We start from the raw sequence: 22,841 nt of genomic DNA on the forward strand, positions 1-22,841 counted from the left end.
ATTCTTTAGTAATCAGCTGTAGAAGAGAGGTGGGTTCCACCAAAAATGCCTGTTTTGACCAAAAAAAGGGAGAAAACGAGCTTTTTGTGAAAAATACATTTCAAGCAGAAAAGTGCCTTTGACACTAATATTTCTTGCTTTGTGACACCTCTAACATATAAAATAGTTTTTCACTTCTATAAAACAGAAATAACACTGAGAAAGGTTATGTTTTATCAAAACAATTTATTTACAAATATATGAAAAAATCAAATTCACTGACAAGCTGCCCGAGGTTGTATTCTGGCCCCTCCCATTGAAAAACGTAATTGACGTCTATAGACGTCAATGGCAGTGAATGAGTTAATTAAAAAAAATCAACCTTTTAGAAATGGGAGATTGTAAAATTTATCTTCACTCATATGGAAGGCAGCTGTCTAGTGAGCCTCCATTTGCTTAGCATTGTGAGTTACTGTTGTTGGCCTCTTTACTGCTCAAGATGCTGGCTGACCCACAGACTCCTGATTCCCATCACTTTGATTGGCTGCTAGTGTTTATTTTTTGATAATCAGCTCAAGCACACAATCCAATTACACAGAGGTTAGTTTGTGAATGCGCGCCCTGAGTGAAATTAAGAAGATCTGAGAACATCTGTAGGCGTTGGGTTTTAACCCCCCCACCTCCACCCCTCTGCCCAAAGTATCCATAATGACATTTTACAAGACAAAGTAAGCATTCAAGTTGGTCTTCTTTTGTCATGTTGGGCTTCTACTAGCAGTTAAAGCCATAAGATTTGGGTTTTTTTTTTAACACGCCGCAGACATCTAAACAAGGCATGTGAATATGTGACATATCACACCAATCAGGGCTGAATACATCCGGTTAAACGGTTGGGTTTCCCTACTATTATGACAACAGTTTTTTAAACAATTCCCAGATCAAATGGACAAACAAAACTGTGCTTGATGTTCTCTACTGTTTGTTACCACATTCGTTACAGCAAATGGTGGAGACAGCATAGTCAAGTCAAAAATCAAGTTTAACTCTGGTTAATAACAGTTACATTTGTTACTGTTACTGCTGTCTGAAGATCCTCGAGTAAAAAAATAAAAAGAGTCTTACACAACCACAGTGCACTAAATTGCCATCTGAACAAACTAGAATGAAGATCTGGCAGATCTTTCTGAACCTACCTGGATATTAAGAATTTATTATATTTATAGCTTTATATACCCGGCCAGTAGCTAAGCCTTGAATATGGAAAGATTAGAGAATGCCAATGCTGAAGTGGACTTTATATTCAGCATTGAATAATTAGTATTTGTTTATTTACACAAGGCAAACTGTCATTGCAATACTAAATTATGTTATTGCAAATCAAAGATTTTCCCTCGGATGTGAAGCTAGCCAGGAGCATCGACATCACTAATAAGTGGACCTATACATTCTGTGATATGGGGGGCAGCCAATTACCATTACCATTATTTTTGCACTGGATTTATGTGCCATTGTTTGGTTTAATAATAATTTAGAAGAAGTAAGCATGCAAATGAGTGTTTATTTGCTATACTCTGCTTCTGTGTTACAGTACAATCAATTTCAGCCATAAGCTAAACAGCACAGTGGTGTTGCTAGGCAGAATATTAGGAACAGATTCTAAGGGAGCCTTGTTACTGTTTATCTTATTTCCCAGTATTCTTTTTCTTTTCTTTTTTTTTCCTGTCATGGACAAATTATTTCTGCCTATTTCAGAGAATGGTCAGCTGTTTCCGAATATATGTAAACCTTGACACAGTTTTTGTTCAAATGTAACTGCAGTTACAATGTGTGGCCCATCCGTTTTGCTCTTTTGCCATCAGAATTATTGTCTAAAGGCGAAGAAAGATGCCCAACGGATTTACTTTACCAAATGGACCATCCCAGCCTTGCTGTAATGGTCTATTTGATTCACCTTTTATTGTTTATTTTATTTTATTTTCACTTTGCTAAACACGGGACAGACTTGACTGGGGAAAAGGGTTGAGCCCTCCATGGAAGATGCTCCTGGAGGGCTCAACCTGAGGGCTCCCATTCTTTCTTTTTTTTTTCAAGAGCCAAATGTTGTTGGTTAGCTGACTCAGAACCTTTTTTGTGCACAGGTAGCGGTTATTCCTCCATTATATCTTGATCAGCTGAGCAGTGAGAGGGTCTGTAGTTTATTCCAGCTGTGGATTTTTCTGTGAGTCAGCATTGTGCAATCAAAGGAACTGCAAAACCCAAACTGCAGGCACAACATTAAAGGTGACCAGTTAAAAGTTTGGGGGTTTTTTTCAGAGAGAGAGAGAGAGAGAGAGCTTGGGCTTGGCAGTATATAGAGACCTGGCCATTAGATGAAGGGAACAGTGGTGCATGATCACAGGAGCCTTTGCAAAGGAAACAAAATTGCTTTCATAGCATGCAGTCAGGTGAAGACAACTCTCCAGGAGGTTGGCATATCATTATCTAAGCATAGCATAAAGGGAAGACTTCACAAAAAGAACTGCAGAGGGTTTACCTTAAGGTACAAACCAAGAGCCGAAAGACCAGATTAGACTGGACATGGCTTCCAGCGGTACTGGGTCACTGGTGTTTATTGATGGTGTGACAGATGACAAAAGCAGTGGGATAATCCAGAGTGTACAAAGAAAATACTGTCTGTTTAGATTCAGCCAAACGTAGCAAACTAGATGGGACGCTACTTCACAGTACAGATGGAAACTGACCCAAAACACTGTGTAAGCAATCCGGGCGCTTTTGAAGGTAATGAAGTGGAATATTCTTCAATAGGAAGTCAGTCACTTGATCACAATCTAGTGGAACATGCATCTCGCCTGTTGGAGATAAATTAAATACAAAAAGACACCTGAACTAAAACACACAAAATAAAGGCAGTTAAAAGAAACCTCAGAATAATGTTGGTTTCAGAGTAAAGGCAGTCCTCAATTGTGATTCCTTCCATTTGTTTAATTATATTTGAGCAGCTAAAAGTGGGTTCAGCAGTCATTTTAAATGGAGCTAGTTGCTGGAGACTTTTTCCATTAAAGGAAACATCTTGTTATTGAACTACTGCTGCACAATAGAAGAAGCAGGCAAGAAGTTACAAACCATCAAATTAACGATAGCACAATTGGAAGACTGCAATCCAGAAACATATGGAGCAGCCAAAGCATGTGAAAGTCAAACAACGCTAAATGTAAAAGGGGAAAAGCAAAACATTGTGTTCAATCAATGGAAAAAAAGAGAGAGTTCTAATGTAATATAGATTAACACACTGTTACACACCCAGATCACTCAGATTCCTTCTCTTAATTCATTTTAGTTTCCACAATACTGTAAAAGTAATATGCATACACATTTTGATGCTCCCTTGTTTTGGGTCATTATGCTCACTGCATTTTGTTCACCTGTTATACAATTTGAAACTGAGAATTAAAGCGGCAATATGAGCAATTTTAGGATGTGGATAGTGGAGCTGAGTTTTTTTCAGTTTTGTTTGTTTTTTGTCAGCTACACGAATGAAATATGAAGTGAATGCGCATGGTGCATTTTCCTAGCACAAGTGCTACTGGATATCCCTCACTGTTCAAACATTCAGTGCTTGATATAGAGAGTCACAGCTATGCAGGGAATGCATTTGAGATTTTGCAGGTGTTCTTCTCTGTGAGATATGGTAAACCAAATCTCTCCTCCAGCCCTGCACGACAATTTAGAGCAACTCTGGAGAAACATCTTTCAGTCCTTAATAAGATGTGGTGCACTGAGTTCAGGATGAGGTAATAATCATTATGACTAAGTATGCACCTCAATTAAAAAAAAGGAAAAGAAACCATTATAGCATTATATAAGCTTTTTTTATTGTTATTATACCAGGAGCTGCAACAAACGATGCCCTGGGCCCCACTGGTAGTGCTATTAAATATGTGTTTATCATGGGATGCAATAATCTAAATGAATGGGTTTTCGTTGCCATGTGTCTCAAGGATCTCTGGGTTTGTGATAGTAGGATACAGTAAGAAGGTTCCTAGCAGAGATAATCATGCTTAATTTAAGGGCACGTCTCATTTATACCTTAGCTGAGTCCTTATCTGGCTGTCTGTGCTATCAAACAATAATTACCTGCTCTGACTTTTGATTTAAAATGTGTGACGTCCATTGCCGGCTATTTTTGTCAGATTTTGGAGAATTACCCTCATTTGAGCCCTTAATAGTGCAGTCATATTTTCTCTGTCAGGTACAGGTGGTAATAATAGAGTCACTTGTCATATTTCCCATTGTGTCTGTGTGTTATTTTTCACCTTTCCATTGTATTGCTTCTGTCTGCTACACTTGGTAAGCAAAAAAAGGGAAAATGAGGCTGGCCGGTGCCTCAGTAGTCATTTTCAGAGCCTTGTTTACAGACACATACTCTAGCAGTCACATGTAGAAAAACCACATTATGTCAAATCTGAATTAGCTGTGTTCCACATGAAATAATCCAGAAATCACAACCCGCTGTCCTTTTTCTACACTCTCAAGGCTAAATCACCCCTACATGGCCTCGAATAGATAGCTGAATGAAACTGGATCTGTGAAGAGAAGAGAAAAAAAAAAGGGGGTGGGAGGAGGCTGGGGGTGCAAGCACTGTGGGAGTTACACAGCCTGCATGCCTTTCACTCAATGGGCCACTCTTTGGGACATTTCCTCAGTGCAGCTTTTTCAAAAGGGGCTTGCACTGCAGCTCCAGCAAAAGGGGCAGTACAGTGGGTCAACTGCCACTAGAGTTACAACCTCTCTTTTGTCGAGGTGTTGGACAAATTAGACCTCACAACTGTTTACCCAGTCATATAGGGACAGCTGCATCACTCCGCCCCTCCAAAACCTGCCACTGATGGTCGTTCCTTTGGGGAGCCATCTGTGAGGAGTAAGCAGCGATCAAATGATTGCTCAACAGTTTTACCTCCGTCACTGCTGGGGGTGATCATTTAACAGAACGAGATGTGTGTATTGTGTGATCCAGCTGTGATGTTTCCACTGTTTTTCTTGATGGAGCTAAGTCAGGGTACATGTTAAAATGAGCTGGTAGGTGTAAGTGTGCACCAGCATCTGTGCTGCATCCTTTAGATTTTTTTCCCCCCTGAGGAGGGTGTAACTGAACTTTATAAATATAGTCTTGTGTGGGTATGTGTCATAACTGGATAATTTGGTATAAAGAATAATTCTTTGAGCTCTTCCATTATAGAAACATTTATTTCATTTAATTGTACTACCAGCAGTAATGAGGCAGAAAATATGCTAATATCGCCATGTAATCTCTTTGGGTGCTGTCACAGTTCTTGGTGGATGCCACAGGATTCAAATGAGCCAAATACACATGAGTAGAAGTCCAACATTCAGATGTGAATTTTAATTATATTGGTTTGTGGTTTTTAAAAAAAGTCTGCATTATAAATTTATAGGTTTTATGAATAAAGTAAAAGTAAAATGCTTTCTTGCCATTTATTTTTTTTAACTGGCAGAGTTTGATATCTCTAGTAACACACTGTGAATGATGTCCTTGATTTTCATCAGTTCTTGACTCACCTTTATAGAAGCACTGTTTAATACCAGTTGTTCATTTACGCATTGATTGATTGATTGATTGTGAAAAAGGTTTGCTGAATCCGTATAGCAAATTTTATTCTGGATTTTAATCAAATTTTCTTTTTACATTTTTACTCCACTACTACTACTACTTGCATTTACAATATACATAAATTTTCACAGAACATCCCATGCAACATTTACATCTGTTTGCTACACGACATATTGCTGCCGACCAAACTGCAGTTGTTGCAGTTTGCATCTCAGCGACACATTTACATTTCTGAGAAGGTTAGGTCCAAGCTAATTTGACTGGCAGATAATTAGATGTAGCTGAAGCATAATTTTACTATGAAATGTAGCAGAAAATGAAAGCTAATCATTTTGTAGACCCACCTGACCGTAAATAGTTGTAGCAATAAGCATCAAATTTAAAGGAGCACTTTAAGCAGGAATAGATGTTTGGGACATAAGCATGAAATTCAACATTATATTATAATGATTATAATATTTGACTTCCTCTGAGGATATATTTTTATGTGATACAATACTAAGATATTTTAATAGCCTATAATATGTAAACACAATCTGTATGAACTCATCATTATTTACTTCTATTATTAGCATTGTTTTATTTCTGTTATTTTACACATATCTCCATTCATTACATTAGTATTACTACATAGCTTCAACTTCATGCTGACCTTAAGTTGTGTTTCTGCACCTTAGTTTTAGTCACTATTGTTAATCACCATTTTCATATAAATGTAGTCATACATAGCCCCTATATACCTGTTGCTAATACTGAGCTAATGGCAAGTTATTACTTTAGTGTCAAAATACAACTACCTAACTGTAAAACTGTGTGAAGCTGTGCATTGGTTAATTACACGGAGACATCGTTGTACTTTACAAAGCTCCTAGCAGACTTTCAGTGTTTCTTATAGTAAATAATAACCTCTTTTCACAGTCGCCCACTCACAACAAGCACGCTAACAGCTTGATTTTCACATTGAGCTCACATCTTTTTTTTTTTCTGAAACTCCAGAGGAAAAAACAAGAACCAAAAACTTGTATCTTTATACAAAAAGATTTATATAACTATCTTACCTTTTTCAAACCCAGATTTGAGTTCTGTTTTGAGAAAAGAATTTTTAAACATTCTTTTCTGACCATTTTGTTCTGCAGTATGTCCACAAATGGATACAGCTAAGATCTGTTCAAGAATGTCATATTTATTTGCCCAAAGATATATAAAAGTGATGACCTTTAGGCTACATTGTGTAAGCAAATACAACAAACTGGTGTTCTCCTGAGACGTACACTGGTTCATTCATGCTTTTAAGCTCCTCTGTTAGTTCAAGATTACCATTGTACTATTGAGTTGAAAAGGCACGGCTTCATAAACCATGCTGGGGAGTGTGAGGCCAGCTACTTCTTATTTATCAGCAGTGGCACTATCAGCAGTGGCTTGTGAAAAGAGAGCCAGTCATTCAGAACAGTGGGGCCACCTTGGCTGTCAAGGCAGGATTTAGGCTACATTTCCCATGGTTGCCATGACGACTGTGGGAAGTGATTATGAAGAGAGGGTTTCGAGCAGCGCTGTCACACCAGTGGGTATTACCATAGTGGTTTGCACGGTGATCATCAGAGAATTACTGGCTCATGATCAAACGATTTTTTTTTTTTTTTTTTTTTTGTATCCACTGTTATTTTTGTGTCTGAAATATGAGATTAATGTATGTGTTTTCTTGCTTCTGTTTTTTCTAGGGTAAAATGTGGTTAAATGGGACAGGAACAAGTAGACCGTGAGGATTCTCTAACCCTTGCCCCTGTGTCCCAACCGTCTAAGAGGGTGTCGGACCTCACTGAGGCAATCCTGGGCCGTTGGCACTAAAATGTCCCTAAGTGGTGGCACTGCAGGCGGGAAAGGTGTGGACTCTAATGCGGTGGACACTTACGACAGCGGGGATGAGTGGGATATCGGTGTTGGAAATCTGATTATTGACCTTGACGCTGACTTAGAGAAGGACAAACTTGAGATGTCTGGCACCAAGGACGGTATGGCGGCACCACCAAGTGCAGTTGCGGCATTGCCTGACAACATCAGGTTTGTTAGTCCAGTGTCTGGCTCTCAAGGCAAGGAAAGTAAATCCAAATACAAGCGCAGTAAGAACTCTAAAGACAATAATAACAAAGCTTCAGCTGGAGATGGGGGTAAAAAAGAAACTACAGGGCGGACTCAAGGGGAGCCAACAGGCACAGCAGCAAGTGCAGCAGCTGCTGGCAACAATTCCACCTCTGGGAAGAACATGGAAAAAGTGGGAAAAGCCTCCAGAGGTGTTCTCGGCGGTAAAAAAGAGAAAGACGGGGCTAGTGGGAAAAGCAAGAAGGACAAAACAGATGGCGCCCCTGTCGTTGCAATAGGTGTCACAGAGAAGGACGTTGTCTCTCAAGCCCAGGTTGCTTTGGGAAATAGTCGTAACGCATCCTTTGAGAACACGCAATCAGCAGACTTGGCAGATGCCAATCAAATGGGGAATATTGCACTTGAACCTGTTGGGATAGTACCAGCACTGACTACAAAAACTGAACCAGAGGAGGTGGAGAATGGTAATGGAGAATGCAAGACGTTAAAGAAGGTAAAAAATGAAAAGGTACGTTTTCCTTTATTTTTGGTTTTAACTTTGCACATATCTGTTTGGCATCACTGGATTGGGTTATATTTGTCCTTGTGAAAAGAATTTTTTAATTTCTCGTTTTAGCGAAATGTACCTTTGACATTAAATAAGTTGTTTTTATTCATTAGTCTCCTAGAAAAAACAAACATATTGGCATACATGTTTTTTTTTTATCCTAACTAAAGCCTGCTAAATTTGACAATATTTTCTATTTCTATCGAAATCTGTGTTGGCAAGAAGAATGCTCGCCTTGTTTATAAGGTGAAAAGTATCTTTGAAACAGCACTGGCTTTATTTATCATAGAGAAATAAAAACAGTAGTGCTTAATACTGTAGACTTCTGGAAATTGTGCTCATAAGGGCCTGTTGCTTTCTGCAGGCTTGGAAATGTACATTCCCCAAAGCAGTCTGACATGTGATGCAGAAGAAAAGACCAACTGCTGATTTCTCTTTTATTACCATGCGATGAGAAAGGGTACCCTTGATGTATAAGATGCTGAGTCCAGCTACAGGAAATGGCCCACACAGCAGTGTTTTTTTCCCCCCTGTTCTTGAAAGCAGGATTGATAATTGCCTGCTTATTTTAAATGGTTATTCCATGTTAAAAATAAATGCCAACAAGCCTCAGTTGAAATCAAAGGTATTATGTGCTTCACATGAGCCAGTAAAGTACCAGTGGCTGACTAAAATGTAATGCACACTGTCACGCAAAACCATAACATAATCCCTGTGAAGTGAAGTAAATGTCAAAATTTCTTCTTCGTTTTTTTATTATTCGCACAATTTCAACGCTGACATTGTCATACAGGAACAATATAAAGATCCGTGTAGCTATTCACCCACACTTATCTTGTTCACTCATAGAGTTGATCTATCACTGTCTCTATTGTATGCCTCATAGCAGCCTTTTCATGCTCTTGCAGTATAAAAGACAGCAGAGCAGGGAGGTGCTGAGGACTGTTTTTGTCTGTCATCGTGTTCCATTCTTAATCCCACAAGCCCCAGCAATGCCTGGTGGAGCAGTGTGTGGGGGAGGGAGCTGGTGCAAAGCACGCCTTCATCGTTTTTCCTGCTGCTCTGAAAGTGGCATGGGGGATGGGCTGTAAGGAAGCCTGTTTGATTCCTTAAATCCAGGACACCCAGACATGAGCACAAGCTGTAGAGCTGTCGAGTGCCGCGAAAGGAAATTTCAATGTGAATTCTGTAATTGCGATGTATTTCGAATGAAAAGGTTTCGTGAATTGGTTCACTGCGCTGAATAAAGGAGAGGGGTCACAACTGCTTTTAAATATCGATCTTGATTAAATGTATCCATGAAAGTGTGATGGTGGAGGAAAGAAAGGGATGTGATTGCGTTGCTGCATTCATCAGTTTTGGCTTGAAGAGCTGTTTCATTTGGTGTCCAATGTTTAATGGATGTGTTTTTAAAAACCACACACATCAAAAGTGCATTTACCTCAAAGAATAAAATCAAACAAAAGCTGCTTTCAGCCCTGCTCTTCAGCCCCGAGCTTTTCTAGGACTTAACCGATAGAGACACAAATGTGTGACGCCGCCTGACTGGAAATTAGCCAGCCTTTAACCTGCTAGCTCTCTTAATACAAAGTTGTTTTGGATTGATGTGTGAATAGCACAGCTAATATAATAACTGTAAAATAACCATTAGTGATTACTAGTTCAAACACATTTGAAGTAGGCTACAACCTGCTGTTTGTTACATGTAAGTAAGGACCACTTCAAGGAATATTTTATTCGCTTTTTAAATATTTTTTTTAAATGTATTTATTTTATTGATTTCCTTTTGTTAAATAGCTCAAGTTTGCACTCACTGGTCAACTCATTAGGGACACCATCTGTTCCTAATGCCTGATTTACAGCTTTGCGTTAAATGTACATGTCGCAGTGATGCAGACCTCGACAGTTGCGATAGGTCTGTTTGGCAGTAGAAATGTTGCCATGGGCGGCATGATGGTGCACTGATTATCAGTGTTCTGCACAGCAAGGAAGTTCCTGATTCCTGCAGAGCTTGCGTGTTCTATTCAATTCAGTTTTATTTATACAGCGCCAAATCACAACAACAGTCGCCTCAAGGTGCTTTATATTGTATGGTAGACCCTACAGTAATACATATAGTGAAAACCCCAGCAATCATGTGACCCCCTATGAGCAAGCACTTTGGCGACAGTGAGAAGGAAAAACTCCCTTTTAACGGGAAGAAACCTCTGGCAGAATCAGGCTCAGAGAGGGGCGGGGCCAGCTGCGCGATCAGTTGGGGTTAGAGAAGGAATACAGGACAAAAGACATGCTGTGGAAGAGAGACAGAGATTAATAACAGGTATGATTCAATGCAGAGAGAGGTCTAATAACAGAGGTCTTCCTGTACCTACATGGATTTCCTTTGGGCAGTCTACCTAAAATCCAAAGGCATTCATTACCGTGTATGCGAGATAAATAAAGTGCTTAAAATATAAAGAAGAAAGCTGTGTATAAATGTATAATTAATTTGAGTGGGAAGATTAGAAAAGTGCTAGATAAATGCTAGTGCATTCCTTTCCATTGTATGTGGTGTAAACACCACAAGTATTGATTAGCACTAGGAGATCAAGCTTGAACATTATATTGTGCATTAGTTTTTATTCTGTTAGTGTAGACAATTATGCCTTTCTCATTTTCATGGCTCATAATCAATCCTTATGTAGACATAGAGTTGGTTTTGAAATCTTTTCTCTTTACTGGCTTTCAGTAAACCTAACTGTTGATCAAGTACCTCAGAGATGTGTGGTTCGTGTGCAGTAACTTTTGTGTTGGTGGTACCTGTGAAAAAGTATCCACGCAGATGCCAGAATGCCAAATACCCCAGCAAACATTGCCCAGAGCGTTGCAACGCGTGTGCTGATTTTTCTTCTTCTCATAGCGCATCCTGCTCCATTTTTTCCCCCATGTAATTGAAACGCATGGTACAGGTCATCTACACAAAATCCTGCACGCAAATGCAAGTAAAAAAGGTTTACCACAGCATAGAAACCATTTGTAACACCCAGGAACTGAAAGACCTGATTAGACCTGACCTTTGCCACAAAATGACTCGTAATAGCCCAGGATCCGAAGCGTACATCCTCTCTCAAATATGGTGAATAACGTATTATAGCATGGGCAAATATAGCAGCTAATGGAAACTAATAGGACGGCACTTAACTGTACAGATGGATAATGACCTGAAACATAACAGCCAACGCAACCTGAGAGCTTCTTTGGCAGAGAAACTGAATGATATTAAATGGCTGCTCCAGTCCCCAGACCTCAGCCCAGATAAGCATGGTTTTCACTAACTGAAGACTAAACCAAAGGCAGGAAGTTGTAGAAACAAGCAGCGAGTGAAGCTGGATTCTGTAAATGTCTGGCAAAACGTTTTTTGGCAGTCACTGAGAAGTATTAAAAACAGTGCTTAGATTTATAATCACATTGGTTTGTCCATAATTCCATAAATCACATCTTGATTGCTTCATTTCAAATCCACTGTGGTGGTGCACAGAGGCAAAATTGGAAATAGTGTCAACTGTCCAAATATTTACAGACTTGAGTGAATTTTGGATGCTGTTTTTGTTTTTTCATCGTACACAAGCCAATTTCACCAGCTTTCAGCGTCCACTGACGACATTTGTTTTACTGCCTGTGAAATTGATACTAAATCTGATGGGGGGGGGAAATATGTGAAAAACGACCACTGAACTGACTCACAACTCCCCTTAGTCATCACAAGTACTTGCTTATCCGCCTTCTGCACACTGTTATTTAATGCCTTCCCTTTTTACCTAATCACATCCAGAAGCTTTACAGGGTAATATGGCATTTGTATCAAAGTCTGAATGCTTTTTGTATATAAATGTTATGCTTGAATGTGTATATTATGTAGAGTTTAACCATAGAGCAGATTCTTAGGAAGCAAATTTGGATATTTGTCAGCCTAGTTACAGCTTGTCTGAAAGATCTAGTTTAAAAGATCTTGTATGGCTTATCCAAGCATTAATCAGTATCTGTCTCACTAGTAATCTTGTTCTCCATGGCAGAGGTGTAATAGCTTGGCTTCATTGCCTATGTCCTAAGTTAAAGGTCCCCAAAGCCTTCTCTTTGTCTACTTCCTTTGTACAAGCGCTAACTACCTCTGAGTGTGTCTCACTCTCCCACCTCTCATTATACAAACCTAGAGGAGTGAGGCATTCGTCAGCTTCCTCGATGTGCCACCGACCTTGATAAATGGAGCAGCTCTCATGGAAAATTACATAGGCAATGCTACTTTGAAACGTGGGCAGAAAAGGGAAAGACTGCACTTGAATGAAAGAGCCCTGAATACAGCTCTGCATTCCTGTTGATGTCCAGCTCGGTGAGTTCAGGGATATCATGAGAAGAAAGGCAGAGTTCTTTCTCTTTGCCTGTGCCTGATGGACTGTTGCTCTTGTGTTACGACTCATTCCTTTTGAGTAGTGCCAGGGATTTTAAAGGCTGTGGAACAGAAGGAGGACTGTGATTTATTTTGAGAAGGGGTACGAATTACACCAACAGGCTCATTGCAAAAAGAGCCTGTTAACTTACCCGTTAATGTTCTGGTAAAGCCAATTGTGTATGTATGAGGAGAATTAATCCTTTGTTAACAGAATAATTCCCTTTTCTGTCCTGTGAAAAAGTGCAACTGTGCATCGTGCTGTTCTTTATTTTCCCCGTTTTTTCAGAAGCGTTTTCACGTGCAGGATTGAATGCTACAGGAGCTTTAAATACTTCGATTTACAGTGTGGTTACGTGACAGATCTTGTGAACTAATTATTACCTTGCACTGCTCAGCTGACTAATCTGTCTCAACTTAAGATGTTTTCACACATGAACTACAGAGAATTTTGGGAGAATTGGGTCAGGGAATTGTCCACAGTCTTTACTAGCATGTAGCATATAATAGGAGATGGTCTGCTTTATTTGTGCCCTTATTACTGGAAATACTGTTTAGTTTAGGCAAGGGAGTTGCTTGTTTAAAGCCGGAGGAGACAGGACACCCACCCACTGTGAATTTACCAGACAATTACCTGCGACGTTCTCACTCGGGTGCTCTAAGACATCACAGACTTTGAACTAGGGAAGTGGCAGGTTAAAGATGGTTTAATTTCTACATTGACTGCATGATCTCAGTTGGGTAGTGTCTCAAGACGTTTATGGGTTCAGTCTATGTTTGTAAAGCAGTTACAGTAAAGAAAGCAGGAAGCAGCTAGCCAGAAACTTGGCATATCTCAACATGGCGTGCAATTTCATCTTAAAAATATGAGGAAACTGGATGGGGGACGGGCAGAGGCAGACCTAAAAAAAAAAAAAACATTATCTGCTGCAGATGAAGAGTGTCTGAAAGTAATGTCCATAAGAAAAGGAAAAAAAATCCAGAATGAGTTCAAATTGCCATTTATATAGGGAGGAGGTCAGGAGAGGCGCACAGAAGTATCTCCAGCCATCTGTCATGGTTTCAGCCAGTGGTCTTGAGTGATCACGTCAAAGCTGATGGAATAGTGCCATCAGATTTTGATCTACCATGTGGAAAGAATCTAATAAGCAACAGCTTCATTTATCAGCATGACAGTGATCTAAAACATACTGCCAGTGCAGTTAAAAAGACCCATTTCCATTAGTACCTTCTTGGATCGACTTGCCACAACTCGCCACCACTTGACTCGGATCGAATGGTTTTCCATTACAATTGAATACCACCAAATTGTTTTTTGTATTCATTTCCCTCTTTGCCGGGTTTCAAAAATGGCGGTTTTGAGTTTCGTGAACGAGACAAACTCATTACTCAGCGAGCGACGCCACTGACCAGCCAATCGGTGGCATGCAGTCTAACAACATCACATTTTAGCACCTGCTCGTATCGCTTGGAACCCCGACCGAGCAGGTACTATATTAGCACCTGGTACCAGGTACTGTCACCTAATGAGAAACCCTGAAAACCGTGGTGAACCGTGCTCAGTCGATCCAATTAGGTACTAGTGAAAAAGGGGCTAAAGTATAGATGGAAAAACATTACTGAAGCAGTGTGAGAACAGAACAAAAAGGCAGCCAACATCCAAAGAAGAGCTCTGAATGTCCTTCAAGAAGCCTGGAGAACTGTTCCTGAAAGAAATCACAACAAAGCTGAATAAGAGAGTTCAGCCTGTATTGATAAATAAAGGTGGCCATGCCAAGTACTGACTATCAAACACTACATATTTCTATATATTGCTTAGCAAAATATAAAGAAATGACTCTGTTTAATCATCGGCCTTAACCGTGCCTTTGTTCTCAGTAAAATGATAGGTCATGTTTTTCCTCATCTATTTGAGTGATATATAAAATGTATGCTCTGGAAAAAAAAAAAATCAAATTCACATTCAGACTCTGTAGTCACAACTGGTTTTACATCCAGCACAATCATATGAGTAATGTTGGAGTCTACAGAAACTTTCACAGTATGTCGTAGTATGGAGCAGCTTTAGTTCATTGTGCTGTGATTCCTGCTCACTCTCTTTGTCTGTCTCAAGCATGCAGCCTCAGGGAGTCCCTTGCTACAACAGGAAGAAACCATTTGACCATTAATTGTTTTCTGTGTGTGCCGTTAGCTGCGGCCTTCATTGTCACATGTAATGCTTTGAGCTTGTTGGCAAAACAAAGCACAAGACTGCCTAAAAAATCAAGGAAGTACATAATGAACTTGTAGAAGTTTTAAACTAGAATGAATGTTTGTTTTTTTGTTTTTTAAGAAATTGAAAGCCCCACAGATTTAATTTTACATAGTTTCACATCCATGTCCTGGGGAAATTCCTTTTTGCTGCAGACTATGATGAATACCAGGCATACCACACATGTTCAAGGCTTACTGTATACGATCCTTTTCTGACATACCAGTGAAAATTAAAAACCTAGTATATCTCAGAATGACTAGTGCAGTCACAGCAATGCAAAAAACTACAGCAAAACACACGTAATGTGTTTTTTGATGTGTAGGCATTCAATATTTTAACCTTAAAACACTGCAACAGGATTTTAAATGTATATTTACTTTTACACCTAACAGCTAGTATTTTACTGTTTCCTTTAGCATACTTATGAGATTAGCAGACTAGAGCAGTTGTTAGTAGATACTGAGGACGGATACTAAGATGAAAATAAATTTCCATCTCAAGCTGCCACAAAACTTCCACACAGCTTCCAAGATTGTTGGCTCACTCTTGTCATTTGATACAAACCCAAAAACCTGCCAAGCAATTTCAATCTTTTTAGGCATCCAAATTGTTTGCACTTGTGGTATTTTTTTTTCTCCTTCTGCTGAAAAGTCTTCATCTTTCCAAATCACTTCAAGTGTCTTACATGATGTACATTGGACCTCAGTGTAATATGATTTATGTGGAGTGATTTTTAAAATATATTACACTGTTTTTTTTGGGAGTTGTTTAAGTGTTATCTCAAAAACCTCCTTGGAGTAGTTTCTTTATCGTATTTTCATCACAATGAGCATCTGTAGGGCCTGTCTGAGCAGATATAGTTTTACTTCTGCTATGCATCACTGAGTCTGAACATTGCTATATGTGTTGCTCATCATCTGTAACCCAAGAAGACTGCATTAGAGAATTGTCACTGCGCAAGCCAGCATGCATAAACGATTCTTCCACACCAGACCACTGATTCACATATTTAGCTAGGAGAAGAATGCTGTAGCCCACAAAGTTTATAGTCATGTTACACAGGAAATCCTTGTCGAGAGGGACCGCAGACTTTCTGTTTGGAAATATTTGATACTGGAAAGTCTTTTCCAATTCACAAAAACAGTCTGTGTTCACCTTGACCTTAGTGAGTGTTGAGTTTGATTTGTGTCCCATCTGTGTGCTTACTGAACGCTGTTGGGATTTGTTGTCACTTTTGATATTCAGGATGGGGAAAGACTGACTTTACCGTAAGCGCAATCAGGAGTAAAGAAGACTTTGAAAGAGTCGTGGTTGTTCTTTGTAGATCAGATTCTTTAAAAATGAGCCACACCGGCAGGTTTTCATCAGGTTTTTTCAGGTTCTTTTTCTGTCTGCAAAGTGCTCTGTTTGGGTCATTTGTATGGTCGTGTTGAACCAGGAGATTTATAGATACCTGTCCCAAAGGAATTATAGTAAGGTATACAAGTGCAGGGAGCAGTGGATAGTCTGGATAGACAAAAATGTACTTTCTGTACATTTCTGACCAGGAGATTGTTACAGTGTGTGCAGGCGAAAAGAGCTTTAGCTTTAGTTTGGGTAAATGTATTTAGCATCAGGTTAATTGGGGAAAAAAAGGTTCTGTTTGTTTGTTTTTTATTTTGTTTGTTTAAAAAGAGAACTCTTTCTCTCTGACACAGTGCAGCACAACCTTAAAAACTTCATTAAGAATTAATGTGAATGTTTGCCACAGGGAGATGAAACATGTGAGGAGTACTTCAGCAAAAAGCAATCACAGATGTGTCAAACAAAGCCCCTATCACGCTTTGTCTCTTCTTTCCCTGTCTTTCTCTTCCCTAAGCTTTCTAAGAGGTGTGTTGTGCTGCGTCTGGATCAGCTTGCTGTGAGGGAAGTGTGTGTGTGTGTGTGTGTGTGTGTTGGGGGAGGGGGGGATGGGTAGCTAAGGCTTGTACAACTAATTCAGCTCATGAAAGACTTATGCAGCAAGAGCAGCTGTCTTCCATTGTCGGCCTGCAAATTTCCAGCGTGCCTCATTTCGCCTCTCAATGCGTGAGTAGCAAGAGAGAGCCCAGGAGGGGAGAACAGAGAGGAAATAAACCAAAATAAGAATTGGGGGGGGGGGAACACAAGCAGGCAAAGAGGAGGCAAAAAGTTTCATTGCACCGACTCGGTGTATACTCAGTTCTGGGTTTCTCTATTAAAATGTCGAGGGGTGAGCTGTGGTGCCATGGTCTAATAATAAACCATGAACCTATTCAGACCCAAGCGTGCAGTATGTAGACAGATAAAAAAAGGGCTCTGCTGTGGTGAAGAGGGCATATGAGGGGTAAGAGGAGGAGGCGTTGGTGGTGGTGGGGTTGAAGAACTGCCTGAGATTAGCAGAGGGGGGAGGGAGGGGGGGCTGAACGGTGTTATGAATGGATAGAGTCTTTAACTCCACAGCTCACTGAATACTTTGTCACAGGCTGCTGCGGCTGTATGTGGAATGAGAGGAACTGGCTGAGAGTTCTCGGATTCCTGAATCCTTGAGGCATGTGGTCTGATTAGCAGAACAAAACCCACACAGTGGGGAGGAGCAGACGTGGCTCCCCCACCACCGCCGCCCCATCTTCCTTCGACAGGAATTTTCTCCCAATGAGGAAAAAGGTGGCTCGCAAGTTTGTACCGACTCGCTGTGTTTGTGGAAGAGTTTGCAGACTATGTTTGGGGATTTCTCATTTGTTTCAGAAGGCTTTGTTTCTCTGCAGCCTCTATTGTTTTGACCACGTGAAAAGAATTTTCACCTTCAAGTCATTGTTCTATTGTCGTCCGCCCCTCATATTTGGTGAAGTTCGTTAAAATGATTATCAATAGCGAAACAGGTTTGACCATGAAGCACATTTGATGAGAAAGTAGTACAGGAGATTAGCTGCTTGTGGAACGTTTTTAGTGTGACAAAGAGGAAGTTAACAGCAAGGCAATGTTTGAGCAGGAGTGTTTATAGAGAGGATTACTTGCTTCTTGCCACCCCCCCTCCCCCTCCCCTTTACTCTCTTAAAGGGATTGTTTGCAGGCAGTTTGTTAAACGAAACGAGTGCAGGGGGTTCACGTTTTCTGCTGTGAAATTCTTCACCACATTGCATCATCCCCTTGTTGCCATGTCTCAGAAGTTCAGATTGCCCATGCAACCGTTAACTTTTCACTTAACCACTTTTTCCGAAGGCAAGACGTTTAATAGCACATTGTGGTTACACATGAGATCCAGAAAAATCTAACGTTTATGAGGGTTTATCGATTTTTATATCGACTCTGACCGATATAGGATTTATAAGACAGATACTGATATTTAGTGATTTTAAAAGTTCAGTGTATTGGCTAACACATAAAATATAAACATGTTTCCCTGATATATATATATATATATATATATATATATATATATATAGTAATTTATGAGTCCTTACTAAGATAACATGACAGTGAGGTTTAAAAGTAATATTGTTTTATTGTCACAACAAGTTGCAGATGACCTGTTTTACACTCTGCGTGGATCAGCTTGTTGTTGCAACATAAATACTCAGAAAGTGCTTGAAAGACAGTCATAAATGCTATTATCAATAGATTGGCACATGCATAATATTGGCTGTTATATAAGCCCTGCTAAGATATTAGTCGGGTTCTAGTTGAGAGGAATTAAGTATGCAGCGACCCATTTGAATAGACTGATGTTGCTGTGTTTTAAAATCATCACAATATGATGCCTCGCTCCCCTTCTTTTCGGGTTATCTTCTTCTGTTAGACTACATAAACCAACAGCCAGCTGTTACAGAGTAACTAGCACAGTCAGGAAGATACACTCGACCCAGAAAGTAGTGTAATTTCTTCCCATATTAAAAGCGATTTGGAAAGAAGAGACAGTCGGAATTTATTTATTTTTACATATTAAAGCTCGCTACTGTTTAGACAAGTCAGACTCATAACACAGCTCTCCATACTGACTGTGTGATTATCTGTAATTGTCCTAAAAATACCACTCGACTGGTTGAATACCCTTTTGGGAAAACAAGTATGCACGATTGGTATGGCATGCTTGTACTGTTTAAGTTTTGGGGTGCAGTTTTTTCAGAGTCTTATTTAGCGACGCAGAAGTATTCTCTGTTATTTCTGTCAATAAACCCCATAAAGCCATTAATACGATTTGTTCATAAAGCATTATTGTCTCAAACTCTGTTTCTGTCCAGCTCTGGTCAGAATAAGCCATTTTCTATCGCACTGACACAAGACACATGCCATTGGACTAAATGTTTATGTTTGGGTGTGTAAGATATTTATGTCGTTACAGTCTCTCCTCTTAGTGTCAACTCTGGTTGCGCTCACGTAGGCTTGTCATTTTACATTCTGTTGTAAACCCTCGCAGAGGTAGACAAGTGAGCAAATACACATAATGGCTAATCCATTTTCCTATCTGTCAGATGATGTTGTTTGGGGGCGTTGGATTGTTTTCTCACTGAGGAGCTTCTCCCGGTTTATCCGTCTCCTTACATTTTGCTGGATGTCAAAAGGCTATCTGCCCAAAATAGAGCAGCAGTTGACATTTCAGCACGAGAAATCGGAGAAGCCAGTCAGATCGTGTGCTTGCCCTCCTCTGTGCAACGTCGTGCCTGAGAGCCAAACGGAGAGGTCAGCCTCGAGAGCAAAGCTTTTATACGAGCCTTTCTCTAATCCAGTGACTGTCATGCCCATTTTAATCATAATTGAATATGGTCTGTTTAAAATAACAGCTTCTTGTATATCAGTATAGAAGTCTTTTGATTTCATCTGCGAGAAGTATACTTTGGAGGTTTGGTGCGTTGTGCGTGCGAGTGTGCGTGCGTGCGTGCATGCTTCCAAGCTTGGAAGTACAGATCTGAGATGAAAGGATTTTCTTTCCCATTCTAATCCACACAGACAGCTAGGCCCTTGTGATTATTCCCGCCCCCTTCTCCACACTCATCTCTTTGAATACTGGGCCTTTCTAATTCACCCTAAAAAGGGTTTCAAAAGGGGATTATACTGCTGATAGAAATTAAAGGGAGAACACGTCCGTCCTTTAGGACCAATGTCAAACATTTAGGGGTTAACAGATTCCTTGCACCATACATATTGAAATGATTTTGGAACTGGTTTATATTTAGCATTGTTTTAAAATACTAAACTAATGATGTAATGTTTCAGTGTTACTAGCTGTTAGTGAAAAATTCCCAGAATCTGGAAATACATGTACTTGTCTTTATAGGTGTAGAAGACTCAGTTGTACGGAGAAATAAGACTGTCAGTATAGTTGATTCAGGAGTCGTCGTTATGTTCTGGCAAATTTGAAGAGTATATTTTTGTTCAGCAACAAAAGGAGTACGATGTCAGTGTTGAACACATGAAGATTTAAATATGAGGTAAAGTATCTTGTGGCTCACTGACCTGGGTCTCACGCCAACAACTTAATCTATGTCACCTCTAAAGCTCTTAAATCCTCACCCTGGCCTAATGCTCTTTAAGAGAGAGCCATAAACAAACAAACTATATGTGCATTAATTGTGCAAACACGGCTGGGTTGTACTGTTCTCCTGCCCTAACTGTAGTCTTGCTTTGCTGCCAAGTCCATCCAACCTTGATGGCATGTAACTATTTGACTTTGGCATCAAATTGTCAGTCACTGTTTGTGTGACATTTTAAATTTATGTAGCTGGCAGAAGGGCCAGAGGAAGGGGCAAGGCCATTAAAATAACACTATATAGTATATATATATTTTAAAAGTTCTAATAAAGTTGTAACCATTTAAAAGCAGCTGTAAGTTACAAGTGACTCAAAAGTACATGTTCACCTCAGGGAATATTTAGTGTTATACAAGAGTTATAGTGACAAAGTCTGGCTTTACTGGATGGGGGACTATTTAAAAAGAATTTATAGACTGAAGTTTAAATAAATATTACATTTGGCACTTTATACCTTTTTAATATTTTCTGCAAGTTTACTCTTGCATTCGCATTCTTTCTCCAGAAAGTCTTCTCAATTTTGTGCACCTGCATTCCAGACTTCGGCAACCTTTGTCTTATAAATTACTTGAATGTCCATGATTTACTATATTAAAAACCTTAAATGCCATCAGTGATAAATGTAGGTTGTCCTCTGGTTATGCCTCTCTCCAACGACTGGCTGTGTGCCAGTGGCTTTTATAGTCTCCAGTGTATGATGGTTTGATTTTCTCATGCTGTTTCCTTTCCTTAAACAAGAGTACCACATGCATCAAAGTCACCCCTGCCACAGCAGAGTCCTCTTATGAATGCTGATACGCTCACTAGAGACTGCATCAGTGTCCTTGAATACAGAAGAATTGCATTATCTTTTGTAGGAAGAGAAAGGGTCCCCTGTCAAAACGTTGTTCATCCTATCTTGCCGTGCTCTTCTCCCATCCTTATTCCACATCTGTTTGGTTAGCAGTCTGTTTCATTCATATAATATATTTATACTTGAGTCACAGGTAAGACTGTGATACTGGTGGCGCGGTACGTCTGGAAATAATTCACCCACCATAAACAATGAACTTTTAGGAATCTTACCATTGGCTGATACACAGGAAAGCCTTATTCTGCCCGGGGTCAGCACACTCATTTATACAGAAAGGCATTTTATTGTCCCCAAAACACAAAAAAGGAATGTGTGTGGACAAGGAGGAAACAAGAACCACCTGGAAAAAACGCAGTCGGACGCAAGGGAAAACATGCAGCCTCCACAACTGCCCTGCGTGCTCGAAACCCTTATTTGTTTTGCTGGAAACCATGGCGGTTCCACCATGTAACAACAAATGTAATGTCATCAGGCAAAACACAACTTTAATCTGATGCAACCATTTTTCAGCAATGAAATGCTGTGTCATTTGGCAGTTAATCAGATATGTGCACATGCAGACTACTAAACTGTACTTTTTACACAACTGAGCTGCATGATGAAATGTTGCATCGTTGAGATTCACTGAATACTTGATCGATCAAGTCACATTGTCTTTCTTGCAAACAGCTTCCTTTTAGATTAGTGTTGCACCATTTGAGGAGGAAACATTTGAGGAGGAAAACATAGACTTTGCTTGTCACTTGAAAACAGGTCACAGTAAAGATGTCTTGTTAATTTGTAGATCTCACAAGATCCTATATTAATAGGGATCTGAATTAGGGCTGCACGATTTTGCATAAAATGAGAATCACGATTTTTTTTGCTTAGAATTGAGATCACGATTCTCTTTTCCAGTATAAATATTTATTGCACTTATTAGCTGCACATCAACTTCGTAACAGTTGAGACTGAACATAAAAACAATAAATGAACATAAAAACAACAAATGTCTCACGTTTTGTTGTTGCCGCAAAATGTTGTACTGCTTGAAATTCCGTCTCCACCGTTGCTCGACGCTGCGTGTATAGAGCAGGTAGTGCAACAATAGAAAAATAGTTGCGGGACGGCACTGTGTAGCGTTTGTCTAGGGTGTTGATCATTTTCCTAAATCCCTCGTTTTGCACAGTGTTGATGATATCTTTGGTCAGGTGATAAGTGATAGCCTCCGTAATTTCTTTGTGCCTGCGGGAGTTCGACGGGTATAGGGAAGCGCTGTATAAGGTTCCCGTTATTGATGTTTGGGTGGTTGACCGGGACGGATTTTCTCCTGTCACTTTCTCGTCATCCCTGACGTGTTCTCCGTTGTTTTTTCCCTGCTAATTTTAGCATCACACGGCACAGCTTCTGTATCACGTGGTATAAGGCTCCGCCCTTGTCATTTGTTGAGCAGGAAGAGTGAGCGCTTGTTTTCATGCAGATTACGTCCCGGATCAAAATGCGGTACAATCGTCGTCGTCTTTTCTCTCTCTCTCTCTTTTTTTTTTTTTTTTTT

General features: G+C 39.8%; 1 protein-coding gene across 5 annotated transcripts in view; it reads left to right on the forward strand.

The window, feature by feature from the left end:
* znf609b (zinc finger protein 609b) overlaps positions 1–22,841 on the forward strand; it is an 82,003-nt gene that overhangs the window by 18,251 nt on the left and 40,911 nt on the right. For 3 of the 5 annotated variants that reach the window (XM_086292961.1, XM_086292970.1, XM_086292953.1), the window contains exon 2: positions 7,327–8,213. The exons of 1 other annotated variant lie outside the window; for it this stretch is intronic. In XM_086292961.1, the coding sequence (XP_086149087.1) occupies positions 7,455–8,213 (759 nt within the window). In that variant the 5' untranslated portion in view covers positions 7,327–7,454. The remainder of the gene's footprint in view (positions 1–7,326; positions 8,214–22,841) is intronic. One more of the 5 variants, XM_086292980.1, reaches the window with a different exon arrangement.

Source organism: Aulonocara sp. 'chitande type north' Nkhata Bay, linkage group LG1 (assembly GCF_057382095.1).
Source record: "Aulonocara sp. 'chitande type north' Nkhata Bay isolate Kocher_YH1m ecotype deep benthic linkage group LG1, A_spYH_male_GT1.1, whole genome shotgun sequence".
In the NCBI taxonomy this organism is placed as follows: domain Eukaryota; kingdom Metazoa; phylum Chordata; class Actinopteri; order Cichliformes; family Cichlidae; genus Aulonocara; species Aulonocara sp. 'chitande type north' Nkhata Bay.